Consider the following 24,965-nt stretch of genomic DNA (forward strand, 5'->3'; position numbering starts at 1 on the left):
ATTACTTTATGCAATCCAGTCATTGTGAAGCTTCACCTTGTTAAAACTGAAATCTGAATGTTTCCACTTAAAGCCATATTCTGTAAACAGCTGCATCTTTTACTTTGTAAAAGACAAAGGGTGGTGCAGGGGAGATTTTTGACAAATTCCCATTCAACAGATCACGATAAATAGCTGCAAAAGAATGGAATTATGCACATTGTCAAAGGCTCTTTGGACACTGGAGTAGAGACTACAAATGTGGCTAAAGTGGTGTCAGAACTTCTAGGACTGAGTGGAGCTCTACAAGAGTAATCAACGGTGTCACTGGACAAAATATGGCTTTAAATTTGATTACATTGTCGTGCTGTTGCTTATTATGTGAATTAGAATAATCACTTGGAATACAGAGAAGCAATAAACTGATGTCTCTCACATTTTTTCCAGTTTTTTCTTCTTTTATTTTCTCACCATGAAAAAAAAAAAAACAACCCAACCTGTTTTTCTTTCCCTTCCCCCCAAAGATCACACTGTGACATTCTAGTGAAAACCGTTGCAAAATTCATACAGGAAGCATGCACAGTTGCAGCATCGTTGTAAATGATTTCTTGCTCGACTAGAAAAAAGTTATATTGTTTTAAGGTAACAAAACAGTTCTTTTGTGCTTTTCAATTCCTTTTTTTTTTTTTCTTAGAATGTTAGTGATGATTGACAGTTCTGGTGCACAGTACAATGTACAAGTGAAATGAATATGATTTGCATTGTTAAGGCATCCAATCTGCTGGTTTATATTTATGTGAAAGACAGAGAAATATACAAGCAGACTTAAGAAAGAAAGTATTTTCATTGAGTTCTATGAAGTTTCTCCCCATATTTAATGCACAAAAATGCGTCACTCCAAAGAGGAGAAATCCCATGCATATTAATAGAGTAAAACAGCATTAGTTTTTGTTAAGCCTCAAAAGCAAAGGATACATTTTTTTTTTAAATCTACATAACTAAATGCTACAAGAATAATATGCTACTTTTTGCCATATATTGGAAAAAACTTCTTAACTTACAAATAATACAAAAATAGACAATGGCTTTTGGGTGGAAATTAAAAAAAAAATGGAAGCATGGTTTTAAACAATACTAAAAAAACAACCCTATAAATGAAATGTATTAAAATCACATTTAAACAGCTAATACAACGGTGAATGACCAAACAAATCAGCACTTTCCACATAGCAAACATACACAATAAAATAAACTTGTAGGGGACAAAAAGCAATGTACAAATTCCAAAGATAAATACATTATTTATATGGATATTTTACAAAATCCCCCGTAAAACAAACAAACAAAAAACAGAAACAAAAAGCTTTTTTTTTCTTTAATTAATTTGCAAGTATGTGCAAGCTAAAGGTAGTGAGCTCTTTTTGCAAAATATGCAGTAAAATTCTTTTTTTTTTTTTTTTGTGATATTGAAAAACTGTCTTAAGACATTAAAATGTATAAATAGAACAACAACTTTGGCAAAAAATCACAAAAAATCTACAGTATTTATAACTACATACAAAACACAACAGCAAAGAAAAAATATCAGGTAATGCATCTTCAGAGCTTTGCTGCCTCTTTGACTAATAATTTTTAAGAACACTTCCCAGATAATGATAGCAAAATTTTTCGTGGTAAAACAGAAGCTATGGTCTTGATTTGAAAGCCCCACCCCAAAGTCATGTTTCACTACTCAAAAGCAGTTCCCTGTCCTGGATAGAGCGTGGTACAAACTGGAGGGTCGACTGATACAGGAACGGTGCCAGTGGGAGCTGGGCCAGGAGAGATTTGGGGTGGGGAGGGTGAAACCCCCCTGAGGCTGAGCCCACCCTGCCCCAGCAGGACCAGCAGGGCAGGGGGGCCACGCTGGCACCCCCCAGGGATGGCCCAGGCTGTGCCCCCCGTGCCAAACCCACGGGGCAGGGCCCAGGTGAGGCTGCGCCTGGGGAAAGGAGCGTTTGGAGGCTCTGAGATTTCACCCCAACAGAGAGGGGTCTGAGCTCACCTCCTCCAGCAGGTCTGGGTTGCATCTGCAGGCACTGGGTTTGCACTTCCAGAGGAAACATTTCTGATATTTCCAGCCTTCCTTTCCCTTCCACCAGCTTTTTGCCAAAAAAAGTTGAACCTTAAGGTCCCCCTCCAGCCTGGTGTTCTGGGATGAACTTTTCCTGTTGTGTTATTTACATGACTTTTCAGCCTGATATTAAAGACAGAGGTTACTAATCCCACCCCTCACCCCACCCTCATCATCCAAAAATATCAGCTTTTTAGGGAGTGATATCTGTTTAATCAGAACATTAAAAATGCTTCATATCAGCAAGTCACCACTGGATAAGCAACATATATGAGCCGACCCTTAATTAAATGGCCATAATTCTTCTATGAAAAACTAACTGGCACTTCTATTCTGTCCCATACAGGCTTGTATGTAAATGACACCACTTTATTCTTTACACAGCTTTAAAAAAAAAATAAATCATAAATTAAAAATGTGGAGTTCCATCTCTAGTGTCCCTTGTGTAATTGTATGATTTATAAAAGACAAATGGTGTTGAGTTAAATCAAGCCTTAAAAAAAACCCACAAGAAACCAGAAGGAAATAAAAGCAAGCCCCCACCCCCCAACAACAACAACAAAAACAAAGTGGATTTTTTAATCAACATACAATAAATATATCTCCCAGGTATTTGGGATGGACAACTTGAATCAACACCTTGCAATTGTGGATTGTTAATTTCAGTATTTGCAAGGATGGTGATTTTTGTTTTGTTTAAAAATCTGCAGTTATTGTAAGATCCTTCTCTATTTCTTTTTTTTTATTTTTAAAAAGGCCTGAGTAAAAAGTTCCACTCTGGGACTTGTATCAGATTCTCTCTGAAGCAGAATTCAACCTCTTCATTAATAAAATTCTTCAAGGCAATTCTTTCACATGGGGGGAACAATCATGCCAGATATAGCTGTTGGAAGGAAAGGGAGGGGGAAGAGAGAGGGAGAGAGAGAGAGAGGGGAAAAGTTAATTTTCTGCATTATTAAGCAACTTTTAAAATTCTCAGAGCTTTAACATTTACTAGCAATGTAGTCAGATGTACTTTGGGTTAAATTTATATATTTCACTCATCAGAGACAGCTATGTACACAAGAATCATGAGAAGTTTCCTTTTGACTAGAAAATTATTCAAATTGCAAGTGACCTTGCTGAAATTACTGATTTTCTTGTAGAAGAAATGCCCTTCCTTCCATACCTCCAGACCCCAAGTTATTTTTCTGCTTTTACTTTCAAAATCCCAAATGCCGAGGAAGCTTTGACCGGACCCAGCCGTTGCCACACATTCTGTTACTCTTTTAAAAGCAAAGCAGATATTTGCACCAAATGAGGGAAAAGAGCTGGAGTCCCCCTGGCTTGGCCCTGCAGGGGTGTCCCTTCAGTGGCACTCTGTCCCATCAGTGGTACACGGGTCACTGCCCTGTGCCAGTCCTCCCAATGGTCTGGGCTCACCCCTGGGACTTAGGTATGCATTTCCAGGAGCTCAGAAAAGGACTTAAACTCTCAAATCCAGTTTTGAAATTGAAATACATGCTTGACTCCTGAGTTAGCAGGCCAGCATCTTTCTTATTCCACTTGTGGCAGGCACCACCAGCTACATCAGGTGAGTCACAGGTGAACGTTAATTCAGGATGTTTTCTCTTTTGCTGGCTAAGTTGAATAATCAGCATTTCTTTATTAGGCTTCCTACCTCATTTTCTATGACACCACCACCTCTCTTAGCAGACAGACATTTATGCAAATTCAACAGGGACAGTTTTGCACAGAAGCTGACCTCCAGCTCGCTCTCTCTCTATTTGCAGGGGTCTCAGATCAGACATCCCAAGTGTCCCAGTGACACACAGTGAGCAGGCACACCATTACAGGGGGTAGCCATGGAAGTTTGTGATGGGAACTGCAAAAACAGTGTCTCTAAAATGCCAGTTGTACAGTTATTTGCCAAAAGGTAGAAAACAGATTCTCCTTCAGGTTGGCAGCACTTTCCAAACACATGATTTAAATGCTGCCTGCCATTCCAGACATCTGGACATGTAATTTCTTAAGGAAGGACTCAACCCCGTGACGGGTGCTGATTCATTGTGCTTTAATTACAGCTGCAATTATTTGATAAGAACAGAGCCAAAGTAAAAGACTCACAGATTTGGGGTTGGAGGGGGAGAGGAGGGAAATGTTTTCTCCACAAACACCACCATATGTGCAAGAATTACAAGTCTAATCAGCAAGGGGAGAACAGCTCGAGTAAACTGCACTGATTAAATGAAATAAAACGAGGGGAGAAGGAGAGAATGCAAAACACATCCAACATGTTTGCAACAGGCCACCCTCAGAGGTGGCACAGTGCAACAGCATTTCAATTATTGGAATTTATCGTGTGGAATCACTGTGCTGATTGTGTCCCCCCACGTGCAGGTTCTTCAAGGAGCTAAGAGTGAGGATAAAAGGGATAGAAAGGTGAGTTAAGCTGCTTTAAGTCCTACAGGAAGACACTTAGGGGAGAAGCATAGAGGACTCTTTAGGACAAGGTGTTGTTTTCCTTTAGAAAAAGTATCTTTTCTTCACAAAATGTCACGATACTATTCCAGCACTCAATCTGAAAGATTCATCAGAAGCAAATCAATTTTACCAATAATTAGTCAAGAATTGTGTCTCTTGGGACAGGACAGCTGTCTACCCTGGGTAGGAGCCCAAAAAAGGTGAGATAATTGCAACTCCCCTCTGTATGATTTAGGCATTTCCCTGTGGTTACAGATCAGCCACGTACCCTTTGCTGCTGGAAACAAATGGCACAGAGGCAGATCTTAGCTCCTTTTTTCAAAGCATCATTGTTTTTGAAGAGCTCTGAAATTCTGAATTAAATTACAAGGCAAATGATATCTTTTCTGCCTAAAAGCTTTGATATTTCCATTCTTTCCAAGTCTTCATTTAGATCGCTCCACTTTTATTCCATAAGTGCTACATCTAGTCATGCAAATTCTCCCAGCTGTAGCCTGTTATTGATCCTGAAAACAGAGATATCAGTGGGAAACAGTGTAGGCATAAAAGGGAGGACAGAGAATAGAAAAGCTCCCACCAATGGCCTTTATTTCTTCTATCATATACTAATTTGTATTTGCTGCCAGCAAATTACAGAAATAATGTATTTGGGGTTTTACAAAATTGCATGGCAAAGAGAACAACAGATAAGCCTGGCTGCTGTTTTAGTGAGTTCTGCTGATATCTAAGCTACATAAGGAAAGCTTGATTGCTTTCTGATGTATCCAGAAGCCCAAGAGAGATAAGACAGCCTCCTTATACATGGTTGTTTATTTAAGCATTAAGGCACAACAGGCAGTGCATCTCTGAGTGATTATTACAAGCCTCAGGTGGTGTCAGGAGGCACAGGACCAAAGGCTGTGTGTCTTTAACTCACCAAGAAGTTCAGTGATGACCTAGAAATGAACCATCTCTTGGTGTCTCATTCCCATTATGAAAACTGAATTGCTAAACAAAAATTAGGGGAAATGCTCAGATCTGTGTGGTTTCTGGGCATTGCAGATGTGGAGGTGACAGAATGAGGAGGCAATCAGACAGCTCCAGTTGTGTCCAGTGCTCTCGGCTCCTTCCGTAATTGCTTTTCATAAGTGAGTACATGGAATCTGGGAATTGTGTGTCTTGGGAAAGGAGAAACAGTGCCTGAAAAAGCTTTATGTTACTTGTTTTTTCTCTCCATCCACAACAAGATGAGACAAGGTGAAGAGAGGAAAAAAAAATTAACATGTTCAAAAGCATTTTTTAAAGATTTTTTTCAGTTCCTTTTTATTTCAGATGGGAAATAGTATTAGCTGTTTCTTTTAAAACTTGAAGCAGGTCAGTACTTTATATTCTTTTCAATGTTCAAAACCAAATCTAAATGCTAGAGTTCACCTGAAAATTTTGTTTTGTCTTATTCCTGACACAGTTTGTATTTCCAAGTTCTGCTTATTAGTTCCTAGTAAATTCACAGTTTCTGCACAGTTTTTCTCTGTGTGTGTGTACCTTGAAGGATTCCTCCTCCCACTTCACCAGTGTAACATGCACTGAGGACAATACTTTCCTTCAGGCACAATAGATCCAAGCTTTTATGAATTAATTCCTTCCTTGCATATAGATTTTTTTTTTGGCTGCTGATCGTGCTATCAGCATTTTGTCTTCAAGCCTGGTGTTCCTCTTTCCAGAGGCTGAGTGACGTGGAGTTTATGCAACCATCCTGCTCTGCACACCTCCTTCTGAGCCTGGCTTACAAAAGTATGGATTTTATCTCGCATTGGATGCCCTTTGGACAATTTGCACAGGCTCACGGAATGGAAACAAATCTCAGGTCTGGAGGAAGCACAATGCACACCATGGAATATTTCCCACCTCTGGCAGCTGGAGGCAGCTGGCTGCATCTGCTTAAGGAAGCCCCTGGATCTAAGCAAGCGTGAAAACGCCTCTCTCAGCACAGGGATGTGCAGTGAGGGAACCACACCGGGAGGTTTAGGCACAGTGTTGTAAAACAGACTCAGGCAAACAATGAGATGGGCAGTGCTGGGCTTCGCAGCACCCTCAGGTTGACAAGCTTTTGTCTGTCACTGCCTCGCCTGCACCAGCCCTTCAAATGGATTTAGATACTAATGCTGCAGAACTTGTAATGAGAGGGGAAGGGATGCAGAAAAGGAGCAGCCCCTTGATACCAACAGTTCAATAGGCTTTCCAAAAGGCCCTGTGCCTTTTCTGGAATTAATTGGCACGGGAGTACATTAATCAGTGGAAACTAATGTTTGCCCTGGTGTGAGTTAAAGTGGAAAACGCTGCTGTTAGTTTGTAATGCATCTCCCATTTATGAAAGGGAAGGTTTGTGCCAAGCTCTGTAACGGTCTATTTGCTCTCAGTAGGATTTCTGCACAAGTGTACTATGACAAAGGACAAAAAGGAAGGGAAGATTGAGTGACGTACTTCAGGAGAAGGCCAGCCCCTGGAGAGACTCTGCAGTGGAGTACTTGCTAGAGTCCACAAAAGACTGGTCTGATAAAGGACGACAACAGGGAATAAGAGAGGAAAGAAAGAAAAAGGACGGTATTAGTAAGCTGAAATATTACTTGTGTTTATCAAAACAGTAGCTCCGTGCTTTGAAAGACACAGCCTCTCAATTCAGCAGCATTAGCTGGGTTAGAGGTTGGGTGGCTGCCAAACACCTGCAGGCTACAAGGTGGGCCGGGGGTGGAGTCAGTTACTCTCTAGAGGAGGAAACTTTAGGACAGAGCCCACCGGGGATCCCCCATTGCCTTGGCTCCCCTGGGGCAGCACGGAGGCTGGGAGCAGCCAGCTCCTGTGCAGCCTGGCTTCACCTACCTTGCAGGCTATTGCCATTGGTGCTGGTGCAGGTGGGAGGGGGGGAGGTCTGGGGTCTCACGACAGGCGCAAACGCACTCTTCTGTTTCACCGCTGAGACCATGTTGGCTGGTGAGAAGGAGAAAATCCCAGAGGAGCTGCTACAGTTGGAGGGGAGGCTAGTGGAGGAGGCCATCGTCGGACTTGATGGCACAACTGGAGGGAAGAAAGACCCCCAAAAAGGCATTCCTTAGTACTCAACAATAACAGGTTGCAGAAACAAGAGAATTCTCATTCCTGGATGCTCTCAATTTTTCTAGGGATGAACTGAGTGTTCAAAATGCAAATGTGCTACGTGGGAAGTTCAGTCTTTAAACACAGATATCCTTAAACCATTATTTTACTATAAAGTACAACAAATATCTTTGGTTCATGCGTTTACCATCAAGCTTTTAAACAAATTTCTTTTAATGAAAAATAAAGCTAACTACTTTAATATTCAAAAGGTACTGCTGGTTTGCCCTCTTATCCAACAACAACAACAAAGAAAAAGGACCAGAAGTGACATCCCATATTTCCATTCTTTGTCCTGTTTAGAAACCGCTTAGATACACAAGTGGGCTGTGAATAATTACATTTTATAGAGTAAAATTCTGATCATCTGGGCTTTGAATTATTATTTTATTTGCATTTATGTAGATAAAAATCACCCTATTTAAGTTCTTATTTGAGAATCTGATATCATATTTGTTAACACTGAGGAAATCAATTAATGGAAATTAAATGTTCAAAGTTTCACAGTCTGACAGATACAATCTTAGTCTGAAGTCACTCTGTGTCTGGAAGTACTTGCTAAGGGAGAGCAATCAAAGCACCTAAATTGAATTGCTACTATACAGCAATTAGTTTATTGATTTAATTAAGAATGCCACCTTTTAATTTTCAGGTCATGATTGAAGCATTTTCTGATTCAATGGATTAGACATTAGCAGAATGACAGATCAACCAAGAAAACCTCCCAAAATATAAATAGAATAGAGAACCAGGGCTAGGAAGTGAAGTGCTATTCTAAAGAGGACTCCGTTCATAAATATGAAATAATACACTGCCACAGTATTTTAAATGCATTACTGGCATCTGCTTCCAAAAGGAGATGTCTCATCAATCATGTTATATTATGAATTCAGAGTGTGCAGATTCTGTGACAGTAAATCCAACTTAATAAGTAAGGTACTTTGTAACATTACATGTTACATTATTATTAGAGTACAAAAATAATCACTGGTTAGCAATCCCCAAGTTATAAGTACTAGTTATGTGGGTAAATAATTTGTTCTAAATTTGCAGCAGAGAATAAGCCTTGGAGTTAATTATTTTATTCAGAGTTCCCATCCCCTTTTTTATTCTGATGCAGATCAAAATAATTCATTGCTGCTGTTACACCATTAACTACAGATTTGCTGTGTAAACCTTGGTACCTTCAGCAGTCAGTTTGTCCTGTCCATGCTACAGTCCCAGCCTATAAATCTGTTTGTATGTCCAGACCTTCCATCCTGATTCTGCTGTCAGCTTCCTACAGATGTCAGTGGAATCCTTTATGCCTCATGAGCAATGTCAGAGGAATTGGGCAGGTCCTGCTCAATTTCTCATGTGACCAGGGACTACTGAGCTCAGCTGCAGAAGAGGTTCACTTTACCAATAGAAATGTATTTATATTTAAACAGCTTACTAAACCTTTAATATCAAAATGCAGAAAGTTAGTCCTGCACATAAATATTTCCATGCCTGGGACTGTAGACCATAAGCTTTTCAGGCCATGGGATGTATGATTTGTATGGCTCACATTTTTGTGGCATTCACTATAGTGACACTAAAACACAAAATCTAAGAGCCTTTGTCCCATTTTACTGACTCAGTGAAGTCAAAGTAATATTACTTAAAAAGCAAGTGGAATATAAACAATCAAGCTGAGGCCCAGTAGTAATTCATAATTTTTATAAAGGTTATAAGCATATTATTTGCTCAGAAGTTGAGGACAGTGTTGCTGATTAGAGTATAAGGTATGTTATGAAACTTGCAGACTAAATAATGAGAGATTACTCTTTGTAAGCTCTTTTAACCCCCCCCCCCCCCAAAATAATAATTAATAATAGTAATATGAAAACAGAGAGGAGAATTTCTGGCAAAAAGGTCTTCAAAGCACACACAAGATCTGTGCCTTGTAGAGTAGAGAAAAGACCAAGTTATATTTCAAGTGCTCAAAATAGAAAATAAATATTGACCATCAGAGAAAACCTACTGCCTCCTTCTAATGAAAATGTGCAAAATAGAGAAAAGGCATAAAATACTCACTGGCATAGGGAGAATTGGCAGCAGATCCATTCAGGAAGGTTGGAGAACCGCCTAAATTTGACATTCCAGCATTCCCATAGCCATTCATGCTTGTTGTGACCGAGTTGTAGTTTGTCTGCTGCGGGGTGGTGCTTGGCACGTAGCCATGAGGTGACACACTGCTGGAGTTGCGAGTGAAACCTTGTGTGGGGAGGGAACACAGGCAGGAATTGGAATTAGCCCCGCAACAGCTTCCTACACAAAGCAAGGGGACCCCAGCCCAGCCAGGGAGCGCAGAGAGGGGCAGGACTGACCCCCAGCATCACCAGGTACCCCAAGTGGGAGCCCTCCCTGCCCAGGTCGCTGCTGGAGGAGGGAGGCTGGAGCCTGCAGAGCTCCCCAGGCTACCCAGGGATGCCCTGGAGCAAAGATCAGCTCGGGGTGTTAGAGGAACACTCGCTCTGAAAGGGCTGCTTGTAGGAGATGGAGTAAACATGACCTACATTGTCAGAGTCAGGAGCACAGACCCACTCAAGGTATGTTAAAAGCACGTGCTTGTTGTTAACTCTTTTCTGATGTCACTGTCATTTAACACACCTCAGATGCTCACTGCACACCTCAGGAAATGGAGTGTATTTCTCCAGCTTGTGGGATATCCTTTGTCTTTTTACCTTGGTCTCATCATTATGTTGGTGGGAAATGAGCATCAAATTTGACAGCAAGTTAAAATTTGAATCTCTACCTAATTCTAGAAATGATATTTTAGGAAACTCATATTCAACTGTTCATAAGGAAAGATTTGTTTCTAGAAGCCACAGAAATACAAAATATGCATCTTCACTCCTAGAAGAAAAATCACAAATTTTTCTTCCTAACACACAGCATAAAATATTTCAATCTAAAAATAATTTTGTATTTTTTTATTGTAATGCAAAAAAATTTGTTTCTGCTCTTCTAGAAACAGCCTCATCCTAACACCTTCTCATTCAAATGTATTTTTAAGTTGGATAATATATAGAGCTGAGCAAAGGAGAGGGCAAAATGCAAAGAGTTTCTACAAAAATGTTCTTCACCTATTTTTTATTTTTAACTTTTGTTTTAAACCAATACTGATTTTATACAAAGTGAAAAAGACTTTATTTTAAAAATTGGAAAAATTTTGAAAATGTATTTTTAAATATTTGTATTCTTTGCTAGTTGTAAAATTTATGAAAGTCTCAAAATCTGAAAAAAAACACAGTTCCAATACTCAATCTCTTGCAAAACAAACGCAAATTAAATAGATAAACATTCAAGGGATAACTTCATGCTATGAAGAAGGGCTGCACAAGGCCAAGACTGAGAGATCACCCATACTCAGGAAAATATATAAGCAAGTACTTAACGTTAAGTACTCCTGAAGCTGATTAAAATTAGTGGGATTTAAACACAAATACAAGTGTTACTCTGGGCAGAATAAAAACCTATTTACAGACATGCAGAGTGCTTTTCCTGAGTTAGGGCAGCCCCATCCTGTGTCATTCCAAGGGTCTGAGATGGGCTGCCCAGCCCTGCTCCCAGCCCTGAGCCGCCCCTCTGCCACTGCCCTGCCCGTCCCCCTGACTTCTCTCAGAAAAGATCCACAGAGAGAGGAAGATGAGGCTTCTGCTGACCCTGGTTGGTGGCTTGGGAGGCTTCGGAGACGTTGACAGCGAGCTGGCCGCTGAAGGAGTTCACGCCCATCATTCCCGCGTGGACGGAGGTGTTGGCGAGGGCGGGGAGCTGGTTGTGGTTGCGGGGGACGCTGTAGAGCGCTTCGGCGATGTCTGCAGCTCTTTTCAGGATTATCTCCTGCAGGATAAGGGAAAAAAACATGGAAGAGTCACCAAAGAGACTCTGACAAACCTCTTCTTACAGACTGAAATGAAACAGTTCCCTGTCCAAAGGCTAAAAGGAGATGCTTTTCTTTCTAAACCATCTGGCTGACAGAGAGCTCATGCTTACAGGATCTTCCTGTTAAATCCTGACATCTGTGGTAAGAGAGTTGGAAGTCTCAGTCCCAGTGGCCACACTTTGTATAAAAAGACCAACTGGCAGGATGGGGCTGGAGCCTGGATTGCTCCACCTTAGAGCTCTCTTTAGGGAAAGAGGGAGAAGTCACTGGTGGCCAGACATAATGTACAACATGGCTCATATTATATAGGATCTGGTGAAAGTGGGCAGATGCCTCCATGGTGTTTTTACAAACAATAAATTCACACCCTTTAAAAAAGAAAACAAGCCAACTAAACCCCGCTCCAGATATGGCATTGCCCTGTACATTTATTCTTGTCTCCCATTGTAGCATGGTATCCCTTTAGCCCCTGATCTATCCATACATCTAAGAAACAGGCACGATATAGAATTGCTGAAATAGAATGCGTTTACCTGGTTATTATGTGGCATACCATAGAGTGCTTCTACTAAATCAGCAGCCCTCTTAAGTATTACTTCCTGTCAATATAAAAACAGAAGCATTCTGCTGAGTTCAATAAACTCCTTGTGGGGAAAACAAATATTCTCTTCTATTAGGTGCACCATGTTCTGTAGTGGTTTTTTTTTCTTTTTTTCCTCCCACCAGGTAAACCTTAATTGTAACAACTCTCAGCAACCACTGAATGGTGTTAAATCACTGGTACATCCTATTCACACACATGCTTAATCAAGTCAAAAGGTGAGAATCACTGGCGCTGCAAAATAAAATACATCACTCAATTGTCTCTACCATCTGCACTATAAACCACTCATGGGTTTATTGCAGAATACAATCCCGAGGTCATTTACTAGATTACTGCAATCAATGTCATTCAGAGAATGTTATGAATCCCTTCAATGTGTTTATTTTATTCTTAATTGCATGCTGCAGGAATTGTGACCTTACCCAGCAGGCCACATTCAGAAGATAGCCAATCAGTCCTGTGCTACTGTAATGTAACCCCTTGGCCTCTTCAGTTTGTGTCCTGGTACGAGGGGTCAGGGCAGGATCCACATGCATGGAATGATGCCCAAGAGGAAAACACATATAGTATGTGAGAGAACAGCCCAGGACCATGCAGTGTTTTCCTGGAAATTTTCCTTGCATAGACAGCAGACTTTAAAACACTCTTAGATTCAGTTCTCCATTTTGGGCAATTTTTTCCCCCCTCCATTTTCTTATTAATTCCTTTTCATTTAATATTTCTTAGGGTATTTTCTACTGGTATTCAAGTGACAATAGCATTTCCTGTGTTCTTATATTTTACAGCATCCTGATGATACTCCTGATAGAAAATATAAAAAATACATTGCAGAATTAACGCAGAAGAATTTTTTCCCCTTATTATTTCATGGCATCTTTCAGAGCAGATTCCCAAATGCCCGATCAAAACCGGTCAAGAACATCCTTTGAGTAAAACAATGCATTTTTGTAGTTCTCAGCCCCTAAGTACTGCTCTCATATTCTAACATGATGCTATTCACCATGGCATATTTCTGCAAGCAGCTTACAAAAATAGTACCAGTTCTAAGCATTTTGTAGTTTTCTACAAAGTTAAACTTTTAAACTTAAAATATTTTACACAATAGTCATATTTTATACCAAAAAGAAACAGTAATGCTCAATTTTCATATACTGCAGACTCTGATCAGAAAATAGATATAATTGCGTTCATTTTGCTGTCACCATAACCTCTTCAAAAATCCTTGAACAACTCTTCAAATGACAAGCTTTTAGATGCATATTAGCATTTTTTTCAATTTTAAATTCTCTATAATATAACATAAAATAGTTGTCATACTGCAGTAACTACTTATGACATATATAATGTCCTAAATTCAAAAATGAGATGGAGGATTTTTGTTCTCCCAGTAAACATTTAGGCTTGCCTTCTGCTGCACACACCCCTGTCTCAGAACACACATTTAAATTATTTTCCACATATGAAGTGAGATGTAATACATAATTGATGGATTTTTAAATCACTACACTTGAAACAGATTCTGAGGAGTTAAGTTGCTACAGCCTTTTTCTGTTGGTGGGTTTTGTTTGTTTCATTTGTGTGCTTGATTTTTTAAGATTGGGGTTGGTTTTGTGCTGCAATTGTTGGTTTGGGGTGGTTTTTTCCTTGTTTTTGACCACAGCAGTGAGCAGTATAATCATGGGCAGACAGACACAAACAGCATCCAGGTACAAACAATCCTCATTTCTCACAACACTTAGGTGCCCTTTCTGCCTCATACTGAAGATACAAACTAAAGAATAGAGACATTACTGAAAAAATGTTCTCTTTTTCAGTCCATGATCTTAGATAGAAAATTACAGCACAGGTGTTTGACTTTGCAAACCAGGATTTATTTCACTTCAGCAGAAATTGTTTGCAGTATATATTTCACTGATGGAAAATTAGAATGTGATACAGAGGCCGCAAACTGCTTTGGTATATTGTTAGCCTAAGCTGTCATTATGCCAAATTACTAAAAAAAAAGAAAGTTTAAATAGTCATTTCTGCTCTACCTGACTAATCATCTTATTTATATAATGCTGAGCTAAAAACCTTAGAGTGCATCTAAAAAGAGATTGAAAACCGTGTTAAAAAATGAGGTAATTACATAGAATCTTACAGCTGCTCTCCCTCATATCAAATATATTTCAGTTCTTAAACACTGGAAGTTCTTTGATGCCATATCATATTGCATGTAAATAAAACTAATTGTCATGATGGTTTATTGAAACATTCTTGACAAGTAGCATTCAATTTTCTTAGCTAGTCAACAATTCTATTCTTTTCCAACATTTTCAGGGTCTGTAAATTTGAGTTTCATACTTTCTCTAACAATATTTTCACACAAGAAAAGCATTTCTTGTTTATGACATTTTCAGATCATACAAAGTAGATGTTACAGAAAAACCCTCCCGTGTCAAATAGTGGTATCTTCTATTCCAGAGCTGATGGTACTTTTTATAGACACAAACCAGCTTTAAAAACACACAATAAAATGCTGCTAAAGACACGCTTAAGATATTAACTTTTGTTTTCTGAATGCATCTTAAACCTTTTGCAGCTCTGCCTAAATTACAACAGAGGCTGCTCCACATACAAAGGAGCCCCTGAAGTCCTCTATGAGTTAGAGCAGCAGACCTTGCAAGGTGCTTGGATTGCGGTGACCAGAAAATTGTTCTCACCTCCGTGTCATTACGCTCACAGTGAAGCAGCCCCGAGCATGTTTGTGTTGGGGATCTAATATATTGCCTTTCAATCAGAGCTGAGAGCCACTGAACACATAGACAGAACATGACGAGCAGGTCAGGAAAGCAATAAAGATTTTACAGAGCTGTCCAAGGTGCTAAATTTACTCAATAATGGGTTTGGCACCATAGTGTTAACCTCTCATTTACTACCAGTTTGAGGGACTAAATTGAAGTAGCTGACTTCATTTACCTTGAAATGTATATTTTATGACATTATGTAAGTAGATTGAAAGGGCACTGCAGTTTTAACAATTTAAAGGCTAGAGCACGTTTAAGATGAAGCTTGAATATTTATCGTATATTGCACTTAAACTATATTGTATATTAAATGCATTGATTAAATTTGTAAAAGGTATTATAAAAAGGACAGCTAGTATAAGAGATCTATGTCTTTTAAAATCCAATTGATACTGCACGCTACCACTGAGATGGTAACAGATAAACAGATAGAAGTGTGGACAGAGCAGCAGACAGACAGAGCAAAAAGTGAGTGAAACTCACATTCTGTAAAAAGAAATCTCTGCATAAGCTCAAGGTCTGTTATTCCAGATATTCTTTTGTTCACAGAAATTTTTCTTTGCCTTCATCTCCAAAGCCTAGATTTTTATAGCAGTAAGTGGGCATCATGTAAGGCCCTTCCAATTGAATATGCAAGTGGAAATATTTCCTGAGAGAGACAGAGTTTGACTAAAGCTAATATCTAATTTATGGGGGCATTTGTCAAGGAAGATCTACTTTTCTATTACTGCTAAAAGTCTGATAGCTTTTGGTTTAGAATCAAGGACTTAGCAGCATTTAGCTAGACCTAAGTGAGGCTCTTCTTCCTTGCATTCTGTTTTAAATGGGAATAATTTTATTTCTCTAAAAATCACAAATGAGCAGATATTGAGAAAAGTAAATATTATTTTAGTAATTAAATATGATACATCAGAACTCTGCATCAGAACTTTTTACTCCAAACTGAAGCATATTTTCTCCTGAGGGAATTTTACTTTTTAATTTTTGAAACAGGCTCACAATTAAATATTGTGATCAAATCTTCCTCCTGAAGATACTAAGGCGTGTCTACATACCCAAGAGAGGGGCTGAGCAGTAAATTCTACTGCAGCTTTGTATATCCCCAAACTACTGTAGAAAAAATATTATAAATCATACTGGAATAGCTGCACTTTTGAAGCACAAAGACTGAAATTCAAACTGAATTCACTTCTGACTGAATGTACCTCTAACACTACAGCACCTCTGCGTGTTTTGTTGGCGGCCTGCATTCCCTTCAGAAGGATTTCATTAAGAACATGAAACTTGCATTTCAAGTTTTATCAAGATGAAAACACTTTGTGTCAAGATTTATCATGACAAACACATTTTTTTGTTAGTTTTAAAGGAGACGAGTTATTTCTGTAACATCTGCTTACTTTTTATTCAGAAACTCTTGAAAAAAAATCAACTCTGTGTCCCAAAAGGGCTGTGAGTCTGGTGAGATGAAGGCTATCTAGAGTTACACTGAGTTGTTCAGCTTAAGTAACTAAATTAGATAATGTTCAAGGTACTTGTTAAACCGAAATGAATTTTGTCAAGAAGAAGCTGACCACAATATATAACACTCACCAGCCACATATTGTATTATTGAGACCACCAAAGGATTTATGGACTCATGGAGGGCGTGGGGGGGAAGCTGTTCCAGCATCCTCTGAGGCATTTATCTTATGTGTTGTCTGGATATCATATCACCTTCTAATGCTCTTTAGCATTGTAATACAAGAGAGAGCTCATTCATCTTCTGAAAGGGTACTTAGGGATGATGATGTCATTCATACTTCCTTGACTCTTATGTCTGACCTCCTGCCTCTGCCTTCTAACTTCCTACTCTCATGGCTACTTGCAAGAAAAAAACTCCTCTGCAGACTCAAAATGCTCAGCATCAGACTCCAGTTCACTTCTTCACCTTGGAAAGGTCACATTCTGAAATTTCTAGTCAAAATCACAGTCACTTGGGCTCAAACTTTCCCTTTGGTTTTCAGTTGGTGAAACAATAAATGTGATAGTTAAGGACATGGGTTAAGTTTTAAAGTAAGTTTTAAACTTACACTTGAAATTTCTGTATGCATTATATTTTAAAAGATAAAATTTTGAACACCTCTTTCAAAAGGCAAAACCAAGAGAGACATTTACAGGAATGCCAAAGATCTAAAATGCCAGAGATTGAGCTTGGTACACAAGAGCTTCAGCCTGTTCAGAACCTGCCATCTCTCCCCATCAACAGTGAGCACTGCATTATTGTATCATTTTCAGCAATTATAGCTTTATAAAGACTCATAAAAGCCATTCAAAATGTAAAGATCCTCCATTTACTGTAAGACTGAGGGAACTGTGCCAGCCTAATGGGAAGTATAAAATAACAGGGCCATTTCTCTAAAAAGATATTTGTACTCACACCAAGCTGAAAACTTTTCCAACAAACAAACAACTGACTGGTTTCCATATATTATGACAGAATCATACCAAAGAAGTGAACAACATATAGATACCACAAAGACAAGAAGGCAAAATGGGAAAGACAACATATCTTGAGGGGCAAAAAAAAAAAAAAATAAAAGCTTTAGCTTTTTCCACTTACAGGATGGAAGTGCTCTGAATTCCTGCCACTGAATTTCAATGGCAGCTTCCCAGAAAGCAAGTCTATAGTGGGAGCTAGAACCTTGGTCTTTCCAAGCCACTGTAGTCTCATCAGCCTCCACCCAAACTGAAAATCACAGCCGAAATGTACAGCACTAAAAACAGTCATGCATAACCTTACCACCTGCTCCACAATGAGCCAAGCTTATAAATAAAATATAGGAAGCCTCTATGAGGCAGCAGAAAGAACAAATGCTGAAGTGCAAATGGGAGCAGGCATTTAGCCATAAACATTGAGAATCGATGATTAAAACTCCTCTTAACCACAAAGGTGATAAATGCATACGGGGGAAACACACCCTGCCCAAACAGTCTTTGCAAATACTGCTGACAAACGAAGGAACAAATTTATGATGATCATCTGAAAGTCTGTCCTTGCAAGTCTCCCATCTTACACCTACTAACCTCCTGGAAATATGGTGTAGTCAAACACTAAAAAAAAATATCAGCTTCCTCTTTTAGTCCACTCATACTGGTGGTCCCATTTCTATAAATGATGGGCACATAACAACAACAACAGAATTAGTAGCTAACACAAACGTGTTCTTCATCTAGATACAGGGTGGCATGGAATAAAGCACCATTAATATTGTTGGTTTGGAATAACTCTTTGAAGAAACTGTCATTTGAGAGTCTGGATGCTTCCACCATATTATCATCAACTGAAGCATCTGGCAAGTAATTTGGAGGGGTTTGTTGCTAAAAGCTCTGGACTTCTCTGCTAATGTTGGGTCTCTGAATAAAGGGAGAAGAGTGGGTATAGGAGAGCGGATATGCAGAATTAAAATCACTCTGCTGGGACTTAAATCATCTCCTTTAGGGACTTTAGGGACAATAGTGATGCCATGACTCACATCCAACTCCCTGTGATAGCTGGAGAACTTTGCTTCTCCTAAGTTCCTAGCATGTCTTGCCCCTGACCCCTCTGTTTACTAGGAAAAGGCATTTAAAGCCACATGCAGGAACCCTTCAGAGCTGTCAGATTTTACCTCATGAGGCCAATCTACCTTTGATGCAGCCAATGCAGGGCTGGTGGATATCACTGCATTGTACCCCTGTATCTGTTCCCACCTCGCAGCACAGCAGCTGAGAGCTGGCAGGTGTCACTCGTGCTTGGGACCCACAAACACTTCCCTTCAGGAGCCAACACTGGGGCAATTCTCTGGCCTCCCCTACAGCATTTCCCACAGATTGTCCTGCAGGCTCACACTGTGAGGGTCCCATGACAGATCCCCTCAGCCTGGAGCAGCTAGACCAGGAGAGGAAACACATTTTACAGCTCTACAATAACCTGAAGGATTTGTAGCATGGAAAGACAAGTTCTCCTGCATGCACTCCTTTCATGCCATCCCATCATTCGTGCTAGGGACAGTTTGTAATAGCCAGTGAATCACCCAAAGAAAATCTAATTAGATGCACAAATGGGTAAGTCCACATAATTTAGTGACTAACAAAAAAATCCTTTACCAACTTCCTTTATGGAAATCCCTCCATCCCACCAGGTTACAGTGACTCACACTATTCCCCTCTATCTAGGCTGCAAAAAGATTATTCCTGATTTATCTATATGAGCAAACAAATGACAACATCAGTTCTTTTCTTTTATCTGACCTCAAAAGTTTGTCACAATGACCTAAAAGCATGTTTTTCCTTCTAAATTTTCCTAATGCCCCTCCACTACCATCAGACCCAGGGCAATTTTGGACAGGAGCTTCAGGCATTTATTTTTTGAAAATTTACTCCAAACTATTTGTATGAGTATCTACAGTACTTTAAAGCAGATGTTCATTATTAAGATTAAGGAGTTTTTACATTTGGGGGTCTTTTTTTTGGTTTAGTATATGTAAGATTTTCTGATCGTTCTTTCTCTTGCTGGTATTAACATTCCTATTTATTTTTGAAAATACAGGGGGAAAAAAAAAAGAGTTATTGCTCAAAATCTTCTCCTGACTATTTTATACCCATATATCTTTGGGAAATTGTCAACCTTCCCTTAGGGAAGAAGGTTTTGAATGCTTTGAAGGGTCTGGACTTAGGTAAACTTTGACAGAATTTGGAAAAATAAGAGGCACAGAATTCTGACACTGTCATTTGAAGACACTGCACAGGCTGTTTTAGAAGCTTTGTTCTGTGGATCATATTATTTTGTCCATTTGAAAAAATTCCCTGGAATATTGGGGATTAAAAAAAGATTACCTGTTGCTTGTGATCTTGTGTATGGCACAACGCAGATAACAAACTATGTATTTGTAAGAGTGAAAAACGTTCCTTGACAAATGGACAGGCTGATATCTGTTTCTATGATTTATATGCACAAAGACTTTCCAAACACAGGTCAAGCCCTAACACCTTTAAATTGATCTCACATTAGGTCAAACTAGACTGTATTGGTTTAATTCACTTGGCTTCATTTAAAGCTATAGAGAAATATGCTTGGTAATGCATGGCCAAAATCCTGCAGAGGTAAATCTGAGGAGCTGTGTAGCAATTAAAGTGTTAATTGTAGATATGTGTTTTGTCAATTTTATTTTCAGTTTGTCTTATGCATTTACCCATAAAAATATCTAAATATGCCAAATTAGCTCTTTTCTATTAAAAAAAGAAACAAACCCAAGTGTTCAATCACATTAAACAGCAACCCATGCTTTCTGTTAATGAAGGAGAAAAAAAACCCAACAAACTAACAAAACCAAACAAAAAACCCAGCCTATAATTAAGATCTGTGAAACTGTCACTTTCCTGGGTTGGATGTTTCAGGTGGGAAGTGTGAGCAGCTAGAAATTGAGAGTTCAGGTTACTTTTAATAGCAGGAGGAAACTGAAAAATAAGACACATTGAAATTCTGACCTACAATAATATTCCACTCTGCTCTGTGGAGAGTGGATGCATAAAAATGTTGAAATAGAGACTGGAATAATGTTGGTGGGTTTTAGTATTACAGATAAAACACTGCTCAGTCATAACCCCTACAAATGACTGCTTTCACTCCCATTTTATCGTCGGCATAATTAAAAGAAGTCTCTTGAAAGGGGCATTCTCATTACAGCCAAGGACCACTTCAGACCCCATGGAAATGAAAAGACAGACCATAGATTAGGTGCAGATACAAGTGGCAATTTCTAGGAAAGCATAAAACACCAAATGTGTAACAACCATATTTTATGTGTTCAAAAGACTCACAGTATTTTATTGTACAAAGAGACTTTGGCTCAGAAAGACAACTTCAACAAAGTGGCCCCTATCAGATATTCTAAAAAAACCTTCAACTTCCTTATCAGAAACAAAAGTTATTTTGTTTCTTGTATTATTATTTTTAATTTACAGTCCTATAATTCAGCTGAAATTATCCAAAACAAGTATAAATGTTGAAGAACTATGAATTTAAGAGATTTATCCAACACTTCACAGAGGTAACACTATTTTTGTGTACAGCTCCAGAAAGCAAAAGCAGGCACAGCATTTTACATGATCTAGGGCCTCTTTTTCAGAGCTGAGGGAAAAGTATTACCATTGTCACTACACCAATATATTTTATAGAATTGCTTCAAAACACTGACTTTTCAAAGTACATCAATATTTCAGTAGCTTTTTTGATCAACAAAACCTCAGCACTCATGTTAGTTTACAGCTGAATAATGAAAGAAAATCCAGTTTATCAAATTATGACTATTATTTATTTCCTGTTTGTTAAAAATACTTTTAAACACATTTCATTTGTCTGAAGCTCACATTTGGAAAAATTGGGCACCTCTATTCTATCAAATGTTTGGACTTCGAGATGCTATAAGCAGATGAAATTATGACTCCAGCATTGTTAGTGGAGACACTTAGGTCATTCTAAAGAACAAAATCAACAAACATCACAATTTCTGTGTCTTGGACTGCCCAAAATGCAGCAACAAAAAATGTGTTAAATATATGTGGCTCTGCTTTAAAAATGCTTCTGGGTCTTGTTTTCATTCTCCTCTCAGCAAATATATCATTTGTTATCTGTAGTCACAAATGTATTCCAAAATATTCTTTAAAATAAATCCAAACTGCATTTCAATGTCTGTACAAGTAGGTTGAGATTGTGCTATTGTACTTAGAGGACATTCCAGTCCAGTTGAGTTATATCACCATAAGTTACATGATTGACTTTTACAGCAGAAAGAAAAGGTTGTACTCAAACAACTGTTATTGCCTCAATGGAGAAAAAAAAAAATCAATGAATGTAAAATGAACAAGAGATTTTGTCCAAGTTGCAGTTAATACTACTGAAGAGCTATGGATATTAAAAGGTCAACAAATAAATTAGTCCAAGTGTTATGAAATGAATGATTTGGCTTATAATTGTATTGAGTGCAAATTGTTCACTGCCTATTAGACCAGGTAATTTTTAACCATGGTGCCTCAATTACTGTTCCATGAGCAATAATACAGTTGTAAGAGCCACCGGTTCGATCGGGTGACCTGGGAGACACTCCAGGACAGCTGCCTCTGCTATGATGGATCACCCATCCTGATCTCCAAATGGTGCCAAACCTTCCCTTCCTGGGAGGGGATCTCATAAAAGAAACATTACTGCTTGATTCATTTTACCAAAATGCTTGAGTTTCCCAGCGTCAGCAGCTGGGCTGAGATTGTGAGGCTCTGTATTTCTTAGAAGAATTACGACAAGAGGCATCCTATTGCTTCCAGCACTCTCTGCTAAATGGCATCATGATGGTTTGGAGATGCTTTTTCTGCCACTCAATTGGGCTGTGTTGTGAGAAATACAGAGCAATCATATTTTACATCACCACGTAAACCACCACATAACACCTAAAAGTAGGCCAGAAATGGAGACTCTAGGTGAGATTATAGACATTACTTCACACTTCTGCAATGCCCTGCGTTCAGAGATCTCAAAGTGCCACTTTAATGGGAGCAAATTAAACTTCACAACACACTTTCTAGGAAAACACACTCTCTTCTCCCCCATCTTCATCAGAGACAGCCTTGAAGGGTAGCTGTTTGGCTGAAATTACAGTGGGCTGTGGTTAGAACCAAAGCAAGTTTTGTAGGGTGAGGTAACATCTTTTATTAGAGACACTGATACAGGCCAGAAAAGGTTCAGTCAGCACACAGGAAGCAAGGATGGGCATCCAAAAACCTGTCTTATTCTACTTATATCAGTCAGTCTAACATATAACCACTCCCTACAAATCTTGATAGCCTCAGAAAGGGAAAAGGAACCAACATCCATGGCAGCAGCTGTGTTTCCCCATTGCTCCTTGGGGCACAGTGCTCCCTGTGAGCCAGGGCTCAAAATAAGGCAATAAAGGGTTCACCAGGCTTCCCAGAGGACTGGGCCTTAAAGGATTGTAACTAGGCTGTAACTACACAGATCTCCACTCTGCCCATATATAAAATAAACTGAAGAGGTAAATGCAAATCCTGAATTATCAAATAATCTGCACAGGAGAAACCACAATAATAAAAGCCTAATTAGAATAGATTGTACCCCATACAACCAAATCCTGTTTATATTGTCACTCTACTATATTTTTGATAAATCACTACATTCAAACAGTCTGTTGGGAGGGTGGTTTTCCATTTCATCTCTCCATTGAGCAAAAAATGTGCCACATGACTGGAGTCTGAATTTCCATTTCACCAGCACACAGTTGAACTGAATATTATTTGGCACAATACAGTGTACAACTGAGCCACTAAATGGCTGATTTACTAAATTATTATTAGATGAGCTCGTGCTGTTCCAAGTGAAAGTGCAGTCACTGTCTCTCTTCATGGTGTGTTCAAATTGTTCTGTGTTTAAATATTCAGCATGAGGCTAATGTGAACTGATGAACTGAGACTACAAACGTTCACTTTCCATGCAGACAGAGAGACAGAGATGCAACATATCATGTGGCCTGTGGAGGTGAAGATGATTTATGTTTAAGGATGCTGCTGCCTATTTCCATTAATATAAGATATCCTTAATTAGCTTTGTGTTTGATCCAGGAGTTTGAAATGTAGCTAGAAGCTAGAAAACAGCTCCAAAACTGAACATAGCTGTGTGGCTATGGAGGTATCAGAGTCCTGGTGAAAGAGGTACTTGAGCCTAGATCTCTCAATAAAGTGCATGAGCTGCCTCCACAGTTTCATTCTTTGCCCTCTTTAATATTCGAGCTGTAACTTGAAAGTATCACCTGCAATTTAAAAAAAAAGTATCACCTGCAACTCCTACCTGAGCATCAGAAATCCTCAGTATCTAAAGGACTGACCATGTTGTATAATTCTATGATTTTCTGAGGTGAGTGGATATGGGGGAAAAGTAAAAATAGATATTTTTTAAGAAACATTAAAGAAAAAAAAAAGCAATTTCTTTACTGCCACCTGCTGGAGTTGACAATAACCCTTTGTCCCAGTGAGAGAACAAGCTCCTCGCTTGGAGGACAGTTACGGGGAGCATTTAAAATACTGTGATCCCAGACACTTACAGTAGATTAGAATTTTTTATTGGTGCTGTGTTGCCATAACAACATAAAGACAGCAGATGACTTAAGCTAAGCTTGCAAAGCAAAAGGCTGCTCATCTGGCAGTTAAAATGAATACAGTTCACTTCACAAGTTCCCCATATGGACCCTTAGTGTATGGTAATGAGGATACCATATGGTGGGGGAAAATGCACAGAGAACAATTGTGCTCCACTGGATGAGTGAAGTGAGCGGGAAGTTATGAGGAAACACAGGAGAGAGATTTGTGTGTGTGCTCTCTAACTCAAGGGTTTCTTTCAGAGGGGGGTTCTCTCTCTTCTTAATCTTCTTCTTAATATATACATGCATAGAAATGACAGAGAAACATATTGCACATTTTGCAACATCATTCATCATAAACTGTCAGCTGTGTTTGTAAATCAGCTTGGTAAGATCTTAGAAATTTGTAATTCTTAAAAGGTAAAAGTGCTAAGTTTTTAGACAAAGTGCAGGAAAATTTAAGCACTTCTGACAAGTAGAAACATTAGTGGTAATCATTTTAAAAATGCTTGCATCTTCCTGCCTGCATGTTTAGCTGTAAATAATGCCGCAATGAATAAAAGCTTTAAACAAGGGGAGGGGAGGATGAAATGGAAAAAAATATTTTTTATTTTATTTCCAAGAGGATAAAAAGTAATAGATGATCAGAACCATATGCATGCAAAATTCTGCTGTAAATGTACATATGCTATACAGTACGCTGTACTAACCAGATCCCAAACCTGGTAAGACAGCTTGCTAAAGGCTGCAAAGTCAATTTTGTACTACACATGCTTCATAAAAGATGAATATAAATGCATTAGTTAGACACGGTGAGCTA

The 24,965-nt window shown here is 38.9% G+C and overlaps 1 protein-coding gene across 8 annotated transcripts in view; it reads right to left on the bottom strand.

Moving 5' to 3' along the window:
• Window positions 1-645: 645 nt before the first annotated feature.
• EBF1 (EBF transcription factor 1) overlaps window positions 646-24,965 on the bottom strand; it is a 269,155-nt gene continuing 244,835 nt past the window's right edge. For 4 of the 8 annotated variants that reach the window (XM_038150152.1, XM_038150151.1, XM_038150150.1 and 1 more), the window contains exons 12-17: window positions 12,128-12,193; window positions 11,374-11,551; window positions 9,743-9,922; window positions 7,412-7,606; window positions 7,016-7,084; window positions 646-2,975 (exon numbers count right to left, since the gene is read on the bottom strand). In XM_038150152.1, the coding sequence (XP_038006080.1) occupies window positions 7,017-7,084; window positions 7,412-7,606; window positions 9,743-9,922; window positions 11,374-11,551; window positions 12,128-12,193 (687 nt within the window). In that variant the 3' untranslated portion in view covers window positions 646-2,975; window position 7,016. The remainder of the gene's footprint in view (window positions 2,976-7,015; window positions 7,085-7,411; window positions 7,607-9,742; window positions 9,923-11,373; window positions 11,552-12,127; window positions 12,194-24,965) is intronic. The other 4 variants (XM_038150157.1, XM_038150156.1, XM_038150154.1 and 1 more) reach the window with 1 other exon arrangement.

Source organism: Motacilla alba, chromosome 13, assembly GCF_015832195.1.
Source record: "Motacilla alba alba isolate MOTALB_02 chromosome 13, Motacilla_alba_V1.0_pri, whole genome shotgun sequence".
In the NCBI taxonomy this organism is placed as follows: Eukaryota; Metazoa; Chordata; class Aves; order Passeriformes; family Motacillidae; genus Motacilla; species Motacilla alba.